This window comes from Oryza sativa, chromosome 2 (genome assembly GCF_034140825.1).
Source record: "Oryza sativa Japonica Group chromosome 2, ASM3414082v1".
NCBI classification, from domain to species: domain Eukaryota; kingdom Viridiplantae; phylum Streptophyta; class Magnoliopsida; order Poales; family Poaceae; genus Oryza; species Oryza sativa.
Genome location: NC_089036.1, coordinates 12,116,122 through 12,137,855, shown reverse-complemented (window position 1 = coordinate 12,137,855; position 21,734 = coordinate 12,116,122). Strand labels below are relative to the sequence as shown.

Below are 21,734 nucleotides of genomic sequence, written 5' to 3'. Positions count from 1 at the left end.
TGATTAGCCTGAGTCAGGCGACTTATTTCGGTCGCGTGAGCTCCAGGCACAGCAGCTAGCGAGATTACCGTCGTATAATTTTCCTCCGTCCTCCGGGCAAGCCATCGCTACCGTCACGCAAGACTCCGCCGCCGCTGGGCCCGATGTCCTCACCCGCCATCGTTGTCGCATGCACATGAAAAGCTTGCCTCTTCCTCCGCCACCGCCATTACGCGCATGCAGTGAAAAGCTTGCCTCTTCCACCGCCGCCGCCGTCGCGCGCATGCAGTAACCTTGCCTCCGCCGTGGGAAGCCACCACTAGCTTGCCAGATCCGGCGTCACACAAATCTGCGGTGAAGTATCTCAATTCGTCGGTTCCATCTGCGACCCATCTGATCTCCCACACGCAGCAGCAACTGTCGCTGATCTGCCGAAACAATTGAAGCACTTTACACGCAGTTGGAGTCTTGAAGAAATCGTTGTAGGTTTGGGCATTTATGTTTTTTCTTTTTTTTCCTCTTCTTTACGTACGTGAAGCCGGCAAAAATTATTAGGCAATAAATTGATTTGTTACAGTTAGCACTTAGCAATACCCATCTAAACTGTAGATTCTTTTTCCTCTCAGACAACTGTCCACAACCAAACAAGCAAAATGTCAGGCTGCCTGGCCAGGCAAGTTTCATCAACTTCTCCTATGCCTTTCAGGCACACAAATTCCTCAGGCATGATACTTAGGGCACCAACCAAACAGCCTCTAAGACTTTTTAGCATTGTCCACATTCATATAGATGTTAATGAATCTAGGCACATATATATGTCTAGATTCATTAACATATATATGAATGTGGGCAATGCTAGAAAGTCTTATAATGTAAAACGGAGGAAGTATACGCTTGCATGTTGAGCTTTGTGTGCTTAATGGGTTGATCTGGCATGCTTACATGTAGGTTTTAGGAGTGCTAATAAATACTATGCTTGCATGTTGAGCTTTAGGTGTTTAGTGGGCATTAGCTTTATAGAAAGAAGGGATTATTAATTATTTAGCATACTCACTATTGATTGTGTGCTAATATGATGAAGCCTTTGTCCTAGTGGGCCCTCAAGTTGTTCATGATGTAACCGACCACATCATCCAATCAAGACTTAAGTTGTGTCTCATTGACTTGACGTGGATCTAGGAATCTAACTTGACTTCTGGTCTTCCGTGCTTCCATCCAACATAACCTTCAAGGTTGATCTGTATGGCTAGAAGCATTCTACATGGATTGTTATTAGCTAAGTTTAGTGTTATTAGTACTTACAATGAGTAGCACTTTGGGAGATCGGTGTCCACCGCTCGTAGCCTAAAGAGGTTGAAAAGATCAGAGAAGCCCACTATGATATAACTGGGTGGCCCCAGGAAGGGCGCTTGGTCATGATGACCCAGTATGGACATATCACTATTCTTCCTCTTGGAGTTCAATTTATCCACGTAGTACCGACGCAGCTCTCGAGTAATAGTGCCCATTCTGGCTAATTCATTGTCTTGATCCAACGGCATCCCTGGCCAGAATGTGTCGTGATCTAGGATCTTGAGAGCAACGTACACCTCCTTATCTAGATCTAGCCGTTTGGGAGGTAAGGACGACCCTCCTACCTTTCCTTTTCCTTTCAATTTTCCCCTTCCATGATTTGGCCTGCTAGACACCATCGGTGGAGATGAATTGGCCTTTTCTTTTCTTTGAAGGAGGACGATCTATGGCCATTCCACCAAAATCCAAGACGTGGGACCCAAAAGGAGCTTCAATGGCCATCTGAGGTGCATGAGCTTTAGCTGACCGAGCTAGATGAGTTGGGCCTGCTGCAACATTTGACCTTGGAATAATCTTTGTGGTGATGAGGTCTTTTGGCCATTGGATAAACATTCCACGTGCATGAGCGAGTGTAAGTATCTCGTCCTTTGGTGGGATTGGTAGTTGCCAATTCAGCAATTGTCTTTGACCATGTCAACTTGGACTTTGGCATGTCCAGCTACCAAATCCACGCCGTACACTCTTGTTTCTGGAGTAGATGTTGACGGTCGTTACAGACCAATTTTGACCGTCAATATAACTAAAATAAAGGAGAACTAGCTATGCTTGCAATACATATTTATTTTAGAATAATATATTTCCACTTGTACTTGGAGTATTATTTGTTTGCAGAGATTAGCACATGAATAAAGAAGAAATTAATGAAAACTTCACTCCTAAGCAAGCTTAAGAATACAAGGGCCCACATGTCAGGTGTAACCGTCCTGGAAACCGTCATAACTGCCACAACTGCCATGAGGACCCATCTGTCAACCCCCTGACCAAATCTAGAGGCCTGCTGGGCCGGCCCAGGTTCGGTCGAACCCTGGTAGCACCGGCTCAGCTCAGCCCTCCACATGGACGCTCCAGATGCACTCCTAATGACGGTTGCAGGGCATTTCTGACAATTCCAACTGCCATAACCATCATTGGGAGGCTATATAAAGGGGTCACTTTCTTCATTCCAACACACACTCAAGCAAGAAGCTTTGATATCTCTCTCTCTCTCTCTCTCTCTCTCTCTCTCTCAAGTTTAGTTAATGCTCTAGTGCTAAGTGGAGTAGAATAGGATAGTTCTCGAAGTCCTCGAGTATTCAGAAGATTTCAGTATGGCTCTAGTAGCTTTTCTTTCTTCTTTCGTAAGACTCTCGGAATTAATAGAATATTCTTCTTTATATACCTTCGGTACTTTACTCTGTCTGAGTACTGGATTTACTTTATATTTGTGCCGACATAGTTGTATGACTAGCCTACCAGAGAGGTGCAGTGGTGTGGGTTTAATGTTCATGGAAATGATTGATCTATGTTATTCTAGAGGATATAGAGTAATATTTGATAATGTAAGCATGGTGCTTAGATTATTAGATATCATTAATTGGGCATATATGCTGCAGGACAGTAGAGGTGGGCCGCTGATGGTGACAACTTAGTACGGGTATTCCTCCACGTTAGTATATATTCCTAAGCCAATTTCTGGGGAGGGTACTCCTCCGTATTTAGCTCCGGTTGGACGGCCATGACAGGTTGTTATAAGAAACTCAGCAACCCGAGGTGGTCTCTGGAAGCTAACCAATTGTTATAAGATACTAACAATTGTAAACTTTTACTTTGCAAGAGCTAACATGTGATCTATTACTAGGTTTGTACTGAATTTATATTTTCGTTTGTATCTTAAAAGAAGTTCAGAAGTGGCGTTGTACAGATTCTTTCTTTGTATCTATTGTGGGGTTCATACCGTATTTACGTTTCCTGTTACACAAGCATGGCTTTTTTCAATTGTTCAAATCCTATTAAGAACCATGCAAAAAAAAACTATTAGGAAGGTACAGCCATGCATCTATGGAACTAAGAGTTCTCATGATTTGGTTTCTCTTTCCAGGTGCTTTCTCACTTCCAATCTTTCATGGAATGGCATCCATATTGTGTATTATTAATCATGTCATAAGAAATGGATCATTTCACCAATCATATCATTTTATTGTATACCTCTTTGATATACTAACATTTTGGTGTCATTTAGATACTGGGGTTTGTCTTCCTGCTTATAAATACTTTGGGATCTATCAATCTTATTGTAGACTGCAAAGCATAATAGAAGATCTAAGAAGATTTAAAGGTGACAACTGACAAAGTAAGCATCATGATCTGCAAAAGATATTCAGGTTTCTCAGGGGATGTTTATGCAGTCATAGCTTCATCAGTATTCAGAGCGCACTTCTTAACCTGTAGATCTTGGATCTCTAATTTCCATTTGTATCAGCTACGTTGTGTGTTTCAACTACATACTATCTTATTTTCTGAGATTTTGTGGGAGTAAGGGTGTGTCTCTAAGGTAATATTTATCTTGACTTTCTGTTCAATTCTAGAATTGGTTGATTACACTGCCAATAGAATTTACTAAAATCAAGAGTAAACATCTAGAGACAGAAAAAATCTATATGGAAAACAGAATTTTATTGAAAGAAAGAGTCAAAATCCAATGACTACCCTATTGCATTCTTACCTCTTGCCTATTTTGCTTTAATTTTTATCTCAGACCAGACCATTGATTTTATTCCAATGCAATCTCTTCAATTTTTGATGGTTTCTCATTGTTAATGTGGTTCATTTTCTTTTGAGTTGATTCGCTCTCAATGTAAGGCATTCATTATCATGTAGGTACTGAGTGTTATACTTGATTTATCCTGCTAAAATATCAGCTCATGTGATAAGATGGCTAAATAGGCTCCTTTTCTTCCAAACTCAATCTTAATATGAACAGATGTGCTCAGGGCCAGTCCTATGATTTTGAGGGCCCTAGGCGAACTCATCGTGATGGGCCCTCTAAGCTATATATAAAATTTATTGATATATATATACGCTAATTTTACTTACAAAACGGAAACAAGTACATCCATATATTAAATTTAATATGCTTGGTAATTATCAAGAAATAAAGTCGACCAAAATAACAATATATTTGTAACTTGGAACTAATATCATTATTCATTAACTTAATGAAGAATAGAACCCTATTCCATTGCTTCCTATGAAAAGATACTTCTTCTGACATTTCTTGATGTAAAATCATCAAGAATGGTATTAAGATCAATATTGTCCAAGATATCATTCTCGATTGAGTACATAGCCAAGCCATTTAACATTTCTTGCGACATAGTTGATCTCAAATAGTTCTTCAACAACTTCAATTTTGAGAAACTTCTTTCAGCTGAAGCTACCGTCACAGGTACGGTTAAGAGAATTCGATAGGCAACTGAAACATTTGAATAGAAATCTGCATCCATAACAAACTTCAGAATCTCAGGTGCGGACATTGAAGAATCTAGCAAACTCACTTGCAACACCTTTAATTCTAAATAAAAATCATTGATCTCAATATCGGATGACGTACTAGATTACTAGTATTAGGTGTTGGCCCCTCACCATTATGGGTCCCCGGCCGTCGCCTCGGCTGCATAGGGCCAGGGCCGGCCCTGGATATGCTTCATTTATATGCTAGCCTTGAGGTTTTCAGACCGTCATCGGCATTAAGATCATCAAACTGCTTGTCATAATAGTATAGATTTAAGTATCAATATGCTCTGTCATAGCCATATTATCAAGTTGACCTGACTTTTTTAGTTAATGAAAACTTTATTGAACTCAGACAATTAAAGTTGACCAAACTATGTGAGGTCCACCTTTAATATACATCTAGATCCTTCTTTGATAGCAAGGTACCACGCTTCATGTAACAACTCTGCAAGCTATATGACAAATTGGTCAGATTTAGGTATAATTTTGCATGCTTATGCATGATACTTTCAACGTGATGCTTGATAATAGTTGGATTATCAAGTTTGAAGTTAAATTCATGTCAAATATGCATCATTTATTGACTCAGGTATCCCTGTATGCAGTGTCCTCCCCGATTGGATTTTGAGCAGCGTGAGTGTCTCCTGGCACAGCCATTATATGCTCTGCTAGCTCCACTTGATATCCCTGCCCTGGCAGTGAGCGGCAAATACACCAACATTTTGCTTAGATGTTACAACTGGTGTAAAAGAAATTATGATTCCACAGCAACTGGGTACAGATATTATTCCCTGATATATTTTGGGTTGTTGCTGTGGAATGAAGATTACTCACAGCCGTGTCCAGTCGAGCCAGCCTCTTCCGGGGTACCAGAACTACTTTGGCAAGGGGCAGCAGCCACCTTCCCACTACCAGCCATCACAAGATCACCACCCCAACTCCACGAGGATGATGACCCAGGCAATCCGACAAGCTTCTAAGGTGCTGATTGGATGCTGGTTTCCAAAGATTAGTTATGCTGTGCATCATGGACAAATTATGTTCATGTAGTTATAAAAATTTTTTAGCCCAAGAATTAGATGGATCCGAACATATAGAAGTTGTGATGATATCGTGTGGCTATGTATTTAATAACAAAATAAAAAATAAGTAATGGTTACAAGAGTCTCAGTAGCACCTTAGTTCTTGGGTTTGACTTCCCATGGAAACGATTTTTTTAGGTTTTAACGGTATTGTGCTTTCAGTGATAGGCGATGTACCCGTCAACAGCGAGGCACCTGTGGTGACTTCGTCAATATTCAGGATTTGCCGCCCATGGGAACGATTTTTTTACATGCATTTTAAATTTATCTAATTATATGCTTGATTGCGATAATATATGATCTCTTTAGTTTATTTATATGCATTATCAAATATTACGGTAGTGTTAGCACAGACAAATTACTAGTTTTATAAATTACACTATAACTTACAAGATATTACACTGTGAATTTGATAAGTTCACAGTGTAATTTCAAAATTCCATTATAAGTTTTAAAGTACAATGTAAGATCCATAAGTATTAACTTTGAATTTCATAAGAAATCACCATAATTTAAACTTTCAATTTTAACATCCCAGATAGTCACCGTTGTACAATCATAGCACAGGACACACATTAAAAACTAACAGGCATATTCTTTTAGCCTATGTAGGCCAGCCAACAAACTTCCGTTGGCCCATATTGCTTGCATGTTAACCCATCAACTGTAGGCCCATGTCCGAAGGACAGTTGGCCCATGAAAACACACAGATCTAGGGATGGCAACGAGGCTGCACCCGTCGGGTTCTACTACCCCATCCCCAGAGTGAGAAAAATATTCCGTCACCATCCCCATCCCTGCACACGGGGAAGATTTCTCCTCGTCCCGTCCCCACTTGGGTAAGAAGCACCCGCTGGGTGCCCATCCCCGAAAATTATCAGCAACATCAATGCTATACGGAAGATAGAAAGCAGCAAGAAGCATACCAATGCTATACTCCCTCCAGTTTCATTTTAATTGATATTTTAGACAATGACACGGTTTACAAAATATACCTTTGATCTTATTTTTCTATTATAATATATATAATAAATAAATGCATGTTTATTTTTATTATAGTGTATCTTATTCTAGTTTATGTAAACTAAATATTTTAAAAGTTATTGATGGTTAAAATTATAAAAGTTTGACCTTAACCTTGTCCAAAACGTCAATTATTATAGAACATGCAGCAATAATGATTTCATTTAGCCATCGGCAACAACAATACATGGCTAAACACTAATGTACACAGAGTTGCTAGAAATATGGCGCCACTTTTTGTGTAAAAAAATAGTCAATTTTTAGACCCTAGGATATGTTTCAAGATTCGTGCGAGTGCTCTCCAAGAGAAAACACGATCGATAAGTTACAGCAAAAGGCTTTTGACCAACTGAGCACAAAGATGGTACTCGTTCTTTACTCAAAGTAATTATAATTAATAAAAATTACACTATAGTAACTTACATGCCACTTACATTGTAATTACATACTAATTACATATATAATTTTAGGACTTACATATGTAATTTTGAAACTTACAGTGAAAATATATTAAAATTATATATGTAAATTTTAGGGACTTATAATGTAAATACATATCGATAAAAAATACGGTGCCATGTATATAGATAGTCCCATAAGAAAAGTTATGGTGAGAAATTGTGTTTAATACTATAATTACACTGCACTTACACCTTACTTACATTGTAATTTATATTAAAATTACACTGCACTTAAGTGTAAATTTTGTGATCGCTAGTTTTCTATCTTAATTTAATTTATATTGTGTATTATAATCAAGTTACTTATTTGCTATATTGCCACGGCTCGTTAATGGTCAACTTTGTGTTTGAAATGGCGGTAATCAGTGTGAAGTCCAATCCGAGACTAAATTTTGTGGCGTCATATATATAGATGGACCCGATGAAAATCGTACTTTAGCGTCAACAATAACTAACGGGGCTGTCTATATATCATGTGACGGAAAATCTCACCTCCTATCATTCAAATTTTAAACCATTGGATGTGCTTTAAGATTCATGCAGCCCCTTAACCCTCACTCCTCCTCCTCCTCCCCCGGTTTCTAGATCACGCCGCCACCCTCCTTCTCCCGTCCCACGCGCGATCCGCCGCCGTCACCACTGCCACCGCCCCACCGCGCCGCCGCCTGCCTCGTCGGCTGGCCGGAAAAGGTCAACGGCGCCGGGGAGGGCCCCCCGGCGAGCCCCCTCCCCCTCCCCCTTCCCCCTCCCCTTCCCCCCTCACTTTCTCCTCATGGCGGCGACGATGAGGTGTCCCCGTCCCACGGTCTTCCCCGTCTTCGGCGGCTCCCCGCCGCCGGATCCGCCACCTAATCCCACCCTTGCTTTACCCCCACCGCCAACACCGGCCCACTGCCCTCCTCCATCCCCGCGGCTTCGGCGCCGCCGCCGCCTCCTCGCCGCCCGCCGGAGTCCACCGCCCACGGCCGGTCCTCCGCCGCTCGCCGGAGTCCACAGCCCACCGCCGGTCCTCTGCCGCCCACGGCCATCCCTCTAAGCCCCGAGGAAACCCCCTCTTCCCCCTCCCCCATCCCCCCTCCTACCCTCACTCCAAACCCTAACCCTCTGGAGTCGGGGTGTCGCTGGCGCCGGAGAAGAAGGGGAGCCTGTCGGAGTTGGAGAGAAGCCGATGCACGAATCTTGGCATGGATCCAATGGTCTAAAATCTGTAAGATTTCATCCCCAAATTTCATTTGAATGCCATATAGCAATCCCGATAACGAAAATCTTTGCGTAAATGTGTTGGAGTAGGTGACACCGTGACAACAGCTGAGCGGTGGTGCTGCTTGGGGGTGGCGACTATAGTTAGCCAAACAAGCGGCACGGCCCAGGCATGGCATGGCCCGACCAACACACCGAGCCATGCCGTGCCGGCCCATGGGCTGCACCACCGGCCCAAGCACGGCCCACCAGCAGTCGGGCTATGCCAGGTCGGCCCGAAGGCACGGGTGGCCCATCGTGCCTTTTTTAAAATAATTCTATTTTTTTCTCCCTTCTCTTTGGGCTGTGACATATATATATATATAGCTAAAATAAGTCTATTTTCCCTCCCTTCTCTTTGGGCTGACATATATATAGCAAAAATAAGTCTATTTTACATCCCTATTCTTTGGACCGTGGCATATAATATGTCTATTTTTGCTCCCTATGCTTTGTGTGTTGGGCTTGGCCTGTCGACCCATCGTGCCGTGCTGGCCCAACGTGCCGGTGGGGGGGGGCCAGGCATGGCCTAGTGGCCAGGCAGGGCCGGCATGGGCCCGACCCCCGTCGGGCCGGGCCATGCTTGGGTCGGGCCAAAATATCGTGCCATGGACCGGGCCGTCGGGCTTCGAGCCTTATGGCTATCTATAGTGGCGACGGTCGCATGGCGCGGCGCGGTACCCCGGTGTAGACGACGGTGGCAAGGAAGCAGCGGGGAGGATGAGATGAGGAGAGTGGAAACATGGGACGGAGGACGGGATGCCGCACCGGCGTGGCCTGAGTCGTTGAAGTGGCGATGGACTCGAGCAGGCAGAGGGTGGCGGCCAGATCTGGGACATGGATAGGGTTCCTAGTGTATGTGACCTAAGGTTTTCACGAAACATAGGCTATGTTTAGTTCCACGCCAAAATGGAAGTTTGACTAAAATTGGAAGTTTGAAGAAAAAAGTTGAAGTTTATGTGTGTAGGAAAGTTTTGATGTGATGGAAAAGTTGAAAGTTTGAAGAAAAAGTTGGGAACTAAACTCGGCCAATGTTACGGAAAAGTTAAAAGTTTGTGTGTGTAGGAAAGTTCGATGTGACGGAAAAGTTTTTTCTTCAAACTTTCAACTTTTTCGTCACATCGTTCCAATTTCTTCAGGCTTCCAATATTAGCGTGGATCTAAGGGTGTGTTTAGTTCACGCCAAATTTGGAAGTTTCGTTGAAATTGGAACGATGTGATGGAAAAGTTGGAAGTTTACGTGTGTAGGAAAGTTTTGATGTGATGGAAAAGTTGGAGGTTTGAAGAAAAATTTTGGAACTAAAGTCGGCCTAAACACAGCCATGGTCTATTAGTTTTGATCCTGTTTTAAAACTTATTAGTTTACCTTAGCTTTTATTTAGTTCCACGCCAAAATTGAAAGTTTGAAGAAATTAGAACGATGTGATGGAAAAGTTAGAAGTTTATGTGTGTAGGAAAGTTCGATGTAACGGAAAAGTTAGAAGTTTGAAGAAAAAAGTTAAAATAGTTTGGAAGTAAACTCGGCCCTTGTTTAGATTCAAACTTTGGCCGAGTTTAGTTCTAAACTTTTTCTTCAAACTTCCAACTTTTCCATCACATCAAAACTTTCCTACACACATAAACTTCCAACTTTTCCGTCACATCGTTCCAATTTCAACCAAACTTCCAATTTTGGCGTGAACTAAATACACATTTTTCTTCAAACTTTCAACTTTTCCGTCACATCAAATGTTTAGATACATGTATGGAGTATTAAATGTGGACAAAAAAAAACCAATTGCAGAGTCTGTATGTGAATCACGAGACGAATCTTTTGAGCCTAATTACGCCATAATTTGACAATGTGGTGCTATAGTAAACATTTGCTAATGACAGATTAATTAGGCTTAATAGATTCGTCTCGCATTTTACAGGTGAAATCTGTAATTTGTTTTGTTATTAGTCTACGTTTTCAAATGTGTGTCCGTATACTTTAAAAAATTTTGGCACACGAACTAAACACGCCACAGGCCGTGTTTAGATTCAAACTTTTTTCCTTCAAGCTTCCAACTTTTCAGCACATAAAATGTTTGGACACATGCATGGAGCATTAAATGTGGACCAAAAAAACAATTGCAAGTTTGCATGTAAATCACGAGACGAATCTTTTGAGCCTAATTACACCATGATTTGGTAATGTGGTGCTACAGTAAACATTTGCCAATGACGGATTAATTAGGCTTAATAGATTCGTCTCACAGTTTACCCGTGGAATCTGTAATTTGTTTTGTTATTAGTCTATGTTTAATACATCAAATGTGTGTCCGTATACTTAAAAAAATTTTAGCACAAAAACTAAACACAGCCCTTATAGGAAAGTTAGATGTGATGAAAAAGCAAAAAGTTTAAAGAAAAAAATTGGATTCTAAACAGGCCCAAACCAAATATCCTACCATGAACACAGCGTCAAATTTTGAAAAGGGAGGAAAGTTAATATGCAACTTTTGCATGGCTGCATGTCAAACCCGTAACAGTCCCCTTCCTTATTTAAAATAAAAGAGAAAAAAGAAAAAGAAAATGTGAATAAATCTGCAACGTTCACCTGTGGAGTCCGATCCAATCCAAGCCGTAAATACGAACGAGTCTTCCATCGGAAGGAAACCCGCCAGAGAGAGAGAGAGAGAGAGAGAGAGAGCGCAACGGCCTCCTCGCACCAAATCCGCCGTCTCTGCGGCTCCTCTCCTTCTCCTCCTGCAATCCAACCGCCCTCAAAAATACTTGCAACCCCCACTCATCGTCTCCCCTCCCCGTCTCCACGCCATGTCGTCGTCGTGGTTCCACTCCTCCTCCTCCTCCTCCTCCTCCTCCTCCACCCACCACCACCACCGCCACGTCGTCCACCACGCGTCGACCTACTTCGACGGCGACGACGACGAGGGCGACGTCAAGCCGGCGGTGACGCAGCACTGGCGTTACGACGCCCGCGCTGCGGCCTCCTACGGCGGCGGCGAGGATGTGAAGCCGGCGGTGGTGGTGAAGCAGCCGCCGCTGCCTCGCCCGAGAGTGGGAAGGGGTGTCCACGACCGCGCGGAGGAGACCACGGCGCTCTCGTGGCCGGTGGTGGAGCCCTTCAGGTCCACGCTCCGCACGCAGGAGTCGCTCGCCGGGATCCGCGCCAGGTACAGCGTCCCCGAGGGGTTCGGCCTGCACCCCGCCGGGGCCAACCAGACCGCGTGCGCGCCGCCTCCGGTGACTCCGCGTGGCGGGCGCGGGGGTGGCGCGGCGGCGGCGGCGGTGCCGATCTGCGTGTACGCGCAGGCGTTCGCGGCGGGGATGCGCCTGCCGCTGCACCCGTTCGTCAGCGACGCGCTGGCCCACTTCGGCATCGCGCCGTCGCAGCTGGCGCCCAACGGGTGGCGCGTCCTGGCCGGGTTCGCCGTGCTCTGCCACTTCCGCGGCGTCGGCGCGCCGTCGCTCCCGGTGTTCCGCCACTTCTTCACCCTGGCGCCGCTGCCCAAGGGGAAGGGGTGGTACTCCTTCCGCGCCAGGGAGAGCGTCCCCGCGCTGTTCACGGGCCTCCCGTCCTCCGTCAAGGCGTGGAAGGAGGAGTTCCTCTTCGTCTCGCCGCCGCCCGCCGCGCCGTGGCGCTGCCCCGTGCGCTGGGGAACCCCGTCCAAGGAGGCCACGAGCGACCCGGCGCTCACCGAGAGGGAGGCCGCCGTGGCGCGGCGGCTCACGCAGGGCCAAGGCGTCGTCGACCTCAAGACCTACCTCTCGGAGAGCAACCTCGTCGCCGCCAAGATCAGCAGCGCCCCGGCATGTCTGGGAGGTACGGACGGACGATCAAATGCCACCAACAAAACGTACATCGGATGGTGCAGATTCCTCAATTGCTCGATTGTTTTCTTCTTTCTTGCTTCCAGGGACGGAAGCTTCACGGGGTTCGTCGGTGGCGGCCGGGAAGAAGAGGAAGGTGCTGGGCGATGGCGTCAGCACCGGCGGTGGCGTGCTTCGGTCAGAGCTGCAGGCGAAGGACAAGGCTCTGGCCAAGGCGCAGGGAGAGATCAGCCGCCTGAAGGCGCAGCTGGGGAGCGCCAAGGCGAGGGAGCTGGAGGAGGCGAGGCAGGCGTTGGAGTACGAGCGGAAGCTGGGGACGCAGGTGCTCAAGTCTGATGGCGCCGCCGCCGGGGCCAGCAAGCGTCGCCGTGGCGGCCAGTGATCCACGTTCCGCCGCTGAACGCCGCCGGCCAGCGATTCGGTGATGTGCTAGGTATTTACTAGTACTACTACTACTTGCCAGGATAATGAGTAGCTTTGCGGAGTAGTGTTTTAGCAAGGACCTTTCATGTTTCTTCATAATCAGCATCAGCTGTGACAGACAGTGCTGATCTTGGTTGGTATCATTTCGCAACAAACTGCTAATGGAAAATCTGTTCACAGACACCAGGTGATGTTATGAATCGCAATCTGCTTAGTTTATCTACCATGTTAATTAGCAGCAGAAATTGCTAGCTACTGGAATGATCATGGGTATGAGGGTATCCCACTAGTTGAGCGAAATGAACTAAATACATAGATAATATGCATCAGAAAGAACACATTTTATAGCTGATCTTGTAAAACAAGAGCAAGGTCAAGTTGGGTAACCACAAGTGAACCGCGCCCATACTATCGCCAAATATCCCTGCAATCTGCCATCTTCCATGAACACAACACGAGCATCAGGCTTCTAAAAGATGGTATTTTCACAGCAAAGGGTCATTATAATGTTATTCCACAAGTACAAGGGTAGATTCTGCCAAAAATATTCATCCAGTTGCAATCAGAAAGTGTCCCCAAAAAAACTGCTTGCTACCTTTTTTCTTTGTACATGTTCAGCCGAAATGTTACTACAGTAATTGCAATTCAATTGGTCCATATTTGCGCTATACAATGACACTACAGCTCAAGATGAGAAAACTAAATGCCCACAAAGATTATCCAATTGTATGTACTCCAAGATTTGGCTAGTGCATTTGCACGGTCCACTCCAGCTACCCTTTACTCTTATCATTGCTAGTTGATTCGTTGTCACTTGTTGAATCTGTGGAGCTATTAGATGATGCCATTGTGTTGGACTGCTCACTGATTTTCTCTGCAGCGCTGCTGGAATTGTCATCGCCCATGATAGAAGCAAAAGTGAGCTGGAGACCATAGAGTACTAATCCAATTGAGTTGATTCCAAACACAAATGTTGCTAGGTAGCATATCCCATTTATAATTGTTCTGCAGAGAAAACGTGGTTCATTCATTAGATAAAAGGATTACAATATATAACAAACAAGAGAACAGTGAATGAATGGAGTTGTACCTTATTGTTATTGTTATTTGACGAACCTGCAGAAAACAAAAGGAGGATTCCATTAGATGAATTGTGCTAGTTACAAAAAATATGACGAAGACTGAAATTCAGTTCCTCTGTAAGTATATGGAAAGTTGGTAGCACGAAATAGCACATTTTACGGTGCATAAATGTGTTAACCGACCCACGGGAGGACAACAAGAAATAATTTTTGTTGCAGCTCTCTTAGTATTTGTTCCCTGCATCATTGTTGAATTTGTATGTGTTGGTAAAACACAACAATAATTTGCATTTTCCATGCCTTATTCTCCATTTGTGAAATAATATTGAAATGGGATTCAATTCCTTGCTGTAAACTTCAAGGCACATTGGCGACAAAAAAATGGATGGTGATTACAGCAGACAATTACTCAAAGCATTGCATAGCAGTAGCGCTAACTTCTACTAGACCATTAACGAAGGATAACAAGAAAATGGCAGGTAATAATACAAATGAAGCAAACTTCAAGTTGGAAAATTCATTTGAAACCAAAAAAATGTCAAAAACAGCATAAGGTAGAGGGGTTCAAATTGCTCAAAACTAATCTGCAATCCTTACAAGAATATAGAATTATTCCCACAAAATAAGTGTTACCACACTGAATTATGGTCCACACTCCACACTTCATCAGAGCTGCTACGAAAATTGAAGTGTCGACCTAGGGCTGTGTTTTGTTCACCACACCAAAATTGGAAGTTTGGTTGAAATTGGAATGATGTGATGGAAAAGTTGGAAGTTTATGTGTGTAGAAAAGTTTTGATGTGATGGAAAAGTTGGAAGTTCGAAGAATTATTTTGGAACTAAACACGGCCTAGATAACATAGCCGCACAAGTTTCATCGGCAAACTTGGCCTGCAATAAACTATTTTTGTTGAAGTCTTTATCACTTACACTTTCAGCCTTTGACCAGAAAACTGCATAGCTCTAACACAACTTCACTTGTGCCGTGTTTAGTTGTTTTGGCAAAAAAATTTGACGCATACGGACACACATTTGAAGTATTAAACGTAGACTAATAAAAAACAAATTACAGATTCTGCCTGTAAACTACGAGACGAATCTATTAAGCCTAATTAATCCATCATTAGCAAATGTTTACTGTAGCGCCACATTGTCAAATCATGGCGTAATTAGGCTCATAAGATTCGTCTTGCAATTTACATGCAAGCTGTGTTTTTTTGTCCACATTTAATGTTCCATGCATGTGTCCAAACATTTGATGTGACGAAAAAGTTGAAAGTTTGAAGGGAACTAAACACAGCCTTAATGGTTTATGTAAACCAGCATTCATTGTCCACTATGATATATTGAATTATCATCCATGTGGTTAGTTCACAACCTTTATTAAATTGTCCACGACTCCATAAAATTTATTTGTAGCTATTCACATAGGTTCAATGGCGCATAGACATGGCAAACTAGTTCCAAACAATGGCGTATATACAATTATACATTTATTTGTCGGAACAACAAAAGGATTAACCGATAAAGTGAAGTCTGACAAAAATCAAAGCAACACAGATACTTGTCATCACAGACACAATCGGACACATACAGCACAGCCTCAAGATCCCTGTTACTCATGCTAGATTTCCTCCAAAACTTATATGAATTTGGCAATTCCAATGGAAGTTCAAAGGGTTCGGTCCTTTGTTCCAAAGGAGAACATAGGCAAATCTTCCTAAAAGGATATTCATATTCTAAAAAATTTCTCAAAGAAACCTTAGTTTGAAAGGAGCCCTAAACAGCCTAAATCAATTTAATGTGCTGTAAAAAAAACATGTATATTGTTGCAACAAGAAAAATACTAAAATATTGTGGAGGGGGAAGAGAGCTGACCGAGAAGCTGTCGGAGATGGTCTGGCGGTTGAGCGCGGCCTCGATGGTGGTGGTGAACTTGTAGAGGATGAGCGCGATGACCCCCGCGGCGATCCCGCCGAGCAGCGCCTGCACGGGCGACGGCGGCTTGTCGACCTCGATCGGCGACGCGCTCACCAGCCTCAGCCCCTCCAGGGCCTCCTTGCTCAGGTTGTTGGGCTTCTCCACCCCGCCGGACCGAACCCTCTGTGTCACGGAAGCAAAAAGGATTTTTAGACCATTTTTCTCCAGTCGAGAAAGCGCAGCGCAGGTGGATGAGGAGGGAGGGGATTACGAGCTCCTTGGCGCGGCGGACGCGGCGGCGGATGGAGCGGAAGAGGAAGACGGAGATGGCGCCGGTGAGGAGGACGCTGGTGGCGGTCTGCAGCGGGGTGGGGTTCTCGTCGATGGAGAAGAGCGTCGGGGTGCGGAGCTCCACGGGGCCATCTCCCTCGCCGTCGTCGCCCGGGGGAGGCTCGGCTGCCGAGGTGGACAGCTCCGGCTCGGCGCGGACGGCGACGGAGCGGCGGAGGCGGAGGGCGGAGGCGGAGGCGGCGGGGAGGAGGTCGCGGGACGGGGGGAGGAGGAGGCGGTGGCGGAGGAGGAGGCGCGGAGAGGAGTGGAGCAGCAGCATGGTGGGAGTGGAGAGCTGCTTGGCGGTGCTCGGGGAGAGAGTTCAGTGGATAACGAACGGGTCGGGCGAGAAAGGGTGTGATGAATTATTTTCATTTCTAAATTTTTATTTTTTAATATTTACAGAAATATTATACCATTTAAAATATTTACAGAAATGGCCCCCCTGCCGCCAAAGTGGAGAGCGGCAAGGTGTGCACATTTTTCATTGAGGTCTCTTGCCGCCCTCGTACAAGGGGCTAAATGCAATTTTCGCCATGTTAAAAATGCATTTTGCTAATTTTTCTTTTGCATCTCGGCTGTCTCTCACGTCACCCTGGGTCTATTTTTGTAAATATTTTTGCCGGTATAATATTTCTGTAAATATTAAAAATAAAAATTTAAAAATGAAAAAAATTCAGGTGTGATCGGTAGATGGGCTACTTTGATGGACCGAGGCCTTCTCCATCGTTTCTTGGTGGTGGCCTGGTGTGCGTACGGTGGGGGTGGGTGCTAAGGGACGGGGAACTGACGGAAAGTTGGAGAAATAAGTTTATATTGACTCCCTCAACTCATGCCCCTCATTGAATCGCATCCCTCAACAGTAAAATCGGGTATAACCCATTGCAAATCGACTCCCCGAGCAGTTTCGAAGGTGGTTTTATCCCACGTGGCATCTTTGCCTCCGAGCAACGAGGTAAGGAATAAAACTGCAGACGCAGTTGAACGGTGGTCAGGCTAGCTCCTGCAACAAATTGGTATTACAATGTCCTAACCACTTTCATTTCGTACCAAGGAATCTAATTAAATATTATAAAATCTATGTGCAACCTTACAAACTATAGTCCAAATTGGTGGAAGAAGCCTTATGATTCTATTTTCTCCGTTTCATAATGTAAGTCTTTCTAGCATTGTACATATTCATATAGATATCAATAAATCTAGACATATATGTGTGTCTAGATTCATTAACATCTATATGAATATGGGTAATGCTAGAAAATCTTACATTATGAAACGGATGGAGTATCTCTCAAGCAGATTGCTAGGGTGGACATCTAGTCAAACTATAGTGAGGATAGGCTCAAAGTTTAAGTCTAAGAGCCTGTTCACTTTGATTTGATGTTATTTTCAACCTTACCAAGTTTTGGTAAAGTTGCTAAAAAATTGGCTACATTTAGTTTACTGTCAAATTTTTAAATTTTGGTAATTATATAAGAAATGCTGTCAAAATTTTGACAAGTTGTCAAAATTTCGGCAACTATGCCAAAGTGAACAGGCCCTAAGTCAATAAAAGCAAAGTAAAGTACGTACCTTTACCTACATCGAATTCAATGTTAACATAATCAAATAGAAAAGAAAACGGAGGAGTGCATTGCCAACATAAAAGTGCATTCTTGATTAGCAAGATACTAGAGAAAAATACAGAATCCTCATTGGTTAGCACAAGGCCATTAGCTAATTAGCACAAGGTTATTAGCTAAGGAGCGAACGAGATGAGCAGAGTAGCAATAATAGACTAGAACCAGTTGACTTGCCCATGCCAGTGACTTGCGCCTGCATTCTGCTGGTAGCCTAATGCCTCGGGCACTCTCCCCTGTGTGGTCGCATCGCCACCTCACACCATCTGCCTCGTAGATTTCAGGCATATAGCCTCCATCCCAACCCTAGCCCCCAAATACCAAATGAATGAGGGGGGTTCCTGTTACACGCTTAAGCGCTAGCATCAGAGGCAGCGCGCACTTTCACGGCCCTAAGAGCGCTTAGCGCTGTTTTTTTTTTATAAGAATGCGTATGTTTCTTCCCTTTGTTTAATTAACTGAAACAAACTTTCAACTTTGATTTATTCAAGATTTGGAAACTTTTCAACTAATATTTGAAAACTTTCAAGTCTAGATTTGAACTTAGATTTCAAAATTTTCAAGCCAAGATTTTAATACTTTCAACTTAAATCTAAAAGTTTTCAACTCTTATTTTAAAACTTTCAAATCTTTATTTGAAAAATTTCAAGTCAATATTTGAAAACTTTAAACTCAAATTTAAAAACTTTCAACTAAAGATTTGAAAACTTTTAACTCAGATTTAAAAACTTTCATCTCAGATTCAAAAACATTCAACTCAAATTTGAACACTTTCATCTAAAAACTTAAAAACATTCTTCTCAAATCTTAAAAACTTTCAACTATTTAAGTTAAGATTTGAAAACTTTCAACTCTGATTTAAAAACTTTCATCTAAGGTTCAAAAACATTCAACTCAAATTTGAAAACTTTCATCTCAAAACTTAAAAACTTTCAACTCAAATTTTAAAAACTTTCAACTCAAATTCAAAACTTTCAGCAGCAATTAAAGATGAAAGATTCAATTTCTAAAATAAAAAGATCACAAAAAAAATCGGCAAAAAAACATTTCACGGCGCGGCGGAAAAAAAAAGAAGCGAGAAAAAAAGGAAAAAAAAGGAAGAGATGGGACGCGCGTGGGGGTGGGCCAGAAACTCGCGCCGCTTGTGCTAATAGCGCATACGCGCTAATTAGCAATTTCGAAGAATGAGGCCTGGTTTAGTTGGGGAAAAAAATTTTGGGTTTGGTTGTCACATCGGATATACGGAAACATATTTGAAGTATTAAACATAGTCTAATAACAAAACAAATTACAGACTCCGCCAGAAAACTGCGGGACGAATTTATTAAGCCTAATTAATCCGTCATTAGCAAATGTTTACTGTAGAACCACATTGTCAAATCATGGCGCAATTAGGCTTAAAAGATTTGTCTCGCATTTTACATACAATCTATGTAATTGTTTTTTTCCTACATTTAATACTCCATATATGTATCCAAACATTCGATGTGATAGCGTGAAAATTTTTGTTTTGGGAACAAAACAAGGCCGAATCACGCCTCGCTGCTACCTCTAACCTCCTACCCCCTTCAGTTCCTAATTTGTTGACGTTTTAGACAGGATTACACATACCAATGAGTGATTAATTAGTGTTCCTACTTCCTGTTTTACCCCTAACAAATACGGTTTCGAGGTACACCAAACCACAACCTGCTCTTGGTTTGAGTGGCCATCGCATGCAAAACTAAAGCTACTAGTCCTAAGTTCGATTCTTGGTGTCCACTTATTTTTGCACTCATGCACAACGCCGGCAGCGTCAACCACAACGGCGGCGCCGTCCACCTGTTGTGCGAGCTTCACCACCATGGCGCCAGCGTCGACCTACTCCACGGCAGCGGTGGCGTCCTGCACGACCTGCTCCATGGCGAAAAGTAGTGCAAGGAGGCGAATAGAAGGCAGCGCCCCGCGCAGCATGCATGACGTTGGAAATAATGGGAGTAATGGCCGGCTGCATGCATGCAGGGCAAGCAGGTCCAAGATGCAAAAAAAAAAAAAAAAAGCTAAAACGTCAAGAAATATCACACAATACAATGGTTCAAGAGCTAAAACGCCAACAAATTTCAAACCGGAGAGAGTAGTCCAAAAGTACCCAAGTGACCTATGGGCCCGCACTATGTAACGCCAAATCAACCAATTTGACCGAGCGCGTACCACTTTATCTTCTCCCTAATACAGATCATCCTCTTCATCTTCTTCGATAAGCCCAATATAGATAGAAAGCTCTCATGAATCTCAAAATTAGGATATACGGGTCTACCTGCTGGCTTCATCCCTGCTTATTTGTAATAAATAAATACGAAAACGGTTCTTCTCATTTTCCTCGGTAATTTTCATTTTCATTTTTCAATGGGCATAGCATCTAAAGTATTAAAACCTCCCCCCGCTGCTCGCTCGTCCGAGTTTTGCGCTGGCGTGGATGCTGCCGGAGCACGGCACGTCAGCGCGCGTGGGACGGCGAGTAGATTTCACGGCCTCTCGTGAGTCCGCGATGATTCTGTGAACTTTGCAGAAAAGCCCTCTCCGTTATAGCTATTTTGATATATGTCCTCGCCGTACTTGTTCCTGTTTAAATATATTACGTTTAGACCCTTCTATTTCTACGAAATCTAATACGAACGTGACAAAAATGAGAAAAAAGGACCGCGCCCTGAATCGTGGAAACTGAGGGGTCTTTTCGTAGAATTTCCTTTTCTTACACGCCATCTCTCCCCCTCCGGAAACCCCCAGCCGCGTCAAAAAAGAAAACGAAAAAGAAAACGAAAAAACTCCCGGCCGCTAGGGTTCCATCGCCGCACTCATCTCTCTCGCTCTCTCTTGCGCGATGCGTCGCGCCGCCTAGATCTCACGGAGCCGTGGCCGCCGCCCACTCTTCTCCCGTTCAATACGCTTACATTTAAGAATTTACCACTTAATTCGTAAGCCATTAAGATTTTACCACTAGGATAGCGAATTTCTTCATTTCATACCACTCCCGTCAAATTTACAGCTCATCCATCTCCTTCGTTCACACTAGTGTAGGGCGCCACCGTCACCATCGCCGGGCCCTCCCTTGCCACCATGGCGCGTTTCTTTCGCCTTCGTTTGTCATCCCCGCCATCGTGCTCGAAGGCCGGAGCTGCACTCCATGCCATTGCGCTCGGGTGAGCATACCAGCGAGTGATGATGGCGGTGGCCAAGTTCGAGTACTGCACGGGTGCAACGACAATGGCGTGGTCGGGGATGGCTTCACGCCGCTGCATCTCCCCTCCTCCTCGCTCCTCTCCCCTCTCTCCTCTAGCACGTGTGGGTCCTACCACTTGAGACGAAGAACTCATAGCCAAAACTTGCTTCGCGTTCTTGAGGAGGCCATGTGGATGGATGACGTGGCAACGAATATTTGGTTTGGGGAGGAGGCTGAACGCCACATCGGCGCAATGTGAATGCCCTAAGGGTGTTCTTAGCTTTTCATGTCAGCTTTTGCCATCTTCTATTTTTGTCCTCACATGTTTTTAAACTACATAACGTATAAAATTTAGCACTAAACACCCTAAAATTCAGAAACAAGGATACAATTTCTCCCCTTCCATCATTCTCTCTATTCCCCAACTACCACAACTCAACAGCGGCTGGCAGCACAGCGAGCTCCAACAGAGGACAGCGGCTCCCCAACCTCCTCCCAAACAGCGGCTCGAAGGGCGACAGCGGCGGCGCGAGAGCTCGCTGGGACCCCTCCTCTCCTGGCCGGCAACGAGCGCTCAGCGAGCGACGGCAGCAGCGTGGGAGCTCGCCGGGGCCCCTCCTCTCCTGGTTGGCAACGAGGGCTCGGAGGGCAACGGCATCAACGTGAGAGCTTCCGGGGCCCCTCCATTCCCGGCCAGCGACGAGGGCTCAGAGGAC

The 21,734-nt window shown here is 44.2% G+C and overlaps 2 protein-coding genes across 2 annotated transcripts; one reads left to right on the top strand and one right to left on the bottom strand.

Annotated features, from left to right (window-relative positions):
• The first annotated feature begins 11,361 nt into the window (after nucleotides 1-11,361).
• LOC4329120 (uncharacterized) lies at nucleotides 11,362-13,051 on the top strand. Its single transcript, XM_026023540.2, has 2 exons — nucleotides 11,362-12,437; nucleotides 12,532-13,051. Exons 1-2 carry the CDS (start codon nucleotides 11,429-11,431, stop codon nucleotides 12,825-12,827), a joined length of 1,305 nt encoding a protein of 434 aa, XP_025879325.1. The 5' UTR covers nucleotides 11,362-11,428; the 3' UTR covers nucleotides 12,828-13,051.
• Nucleotides 13,052-13,350: 299 nt separating this feature from the next.
• LOC4329119 (uncharacterized) lies at nucleotides 13,351-16,534 on the bottom strand. Its single transcript, XM_015768139.3, has 4 exons — nucleotides 16,142-16,534; nucleotides 15,829-16,053; nucleotides 13,959-13,984; nucleotides 13,351-13,873 (listed from the first exon to the last, which is right to left on the bottom strand). Exons 1-4 carry the CDS (start codon nucleotides 16,478-16,480, stop codon nucleotides 13,642-13,644), a joined length of 822 nt encoding a protein of 273 aa, XP_015623625.1. The 5' UTR covers nucleotides 16,481-16,534; the 3' UTR covers nucleotides 13,351-13,641.
• Nucleotides 16,535-21,734: the final 5,200 nt, after the last annotated feature.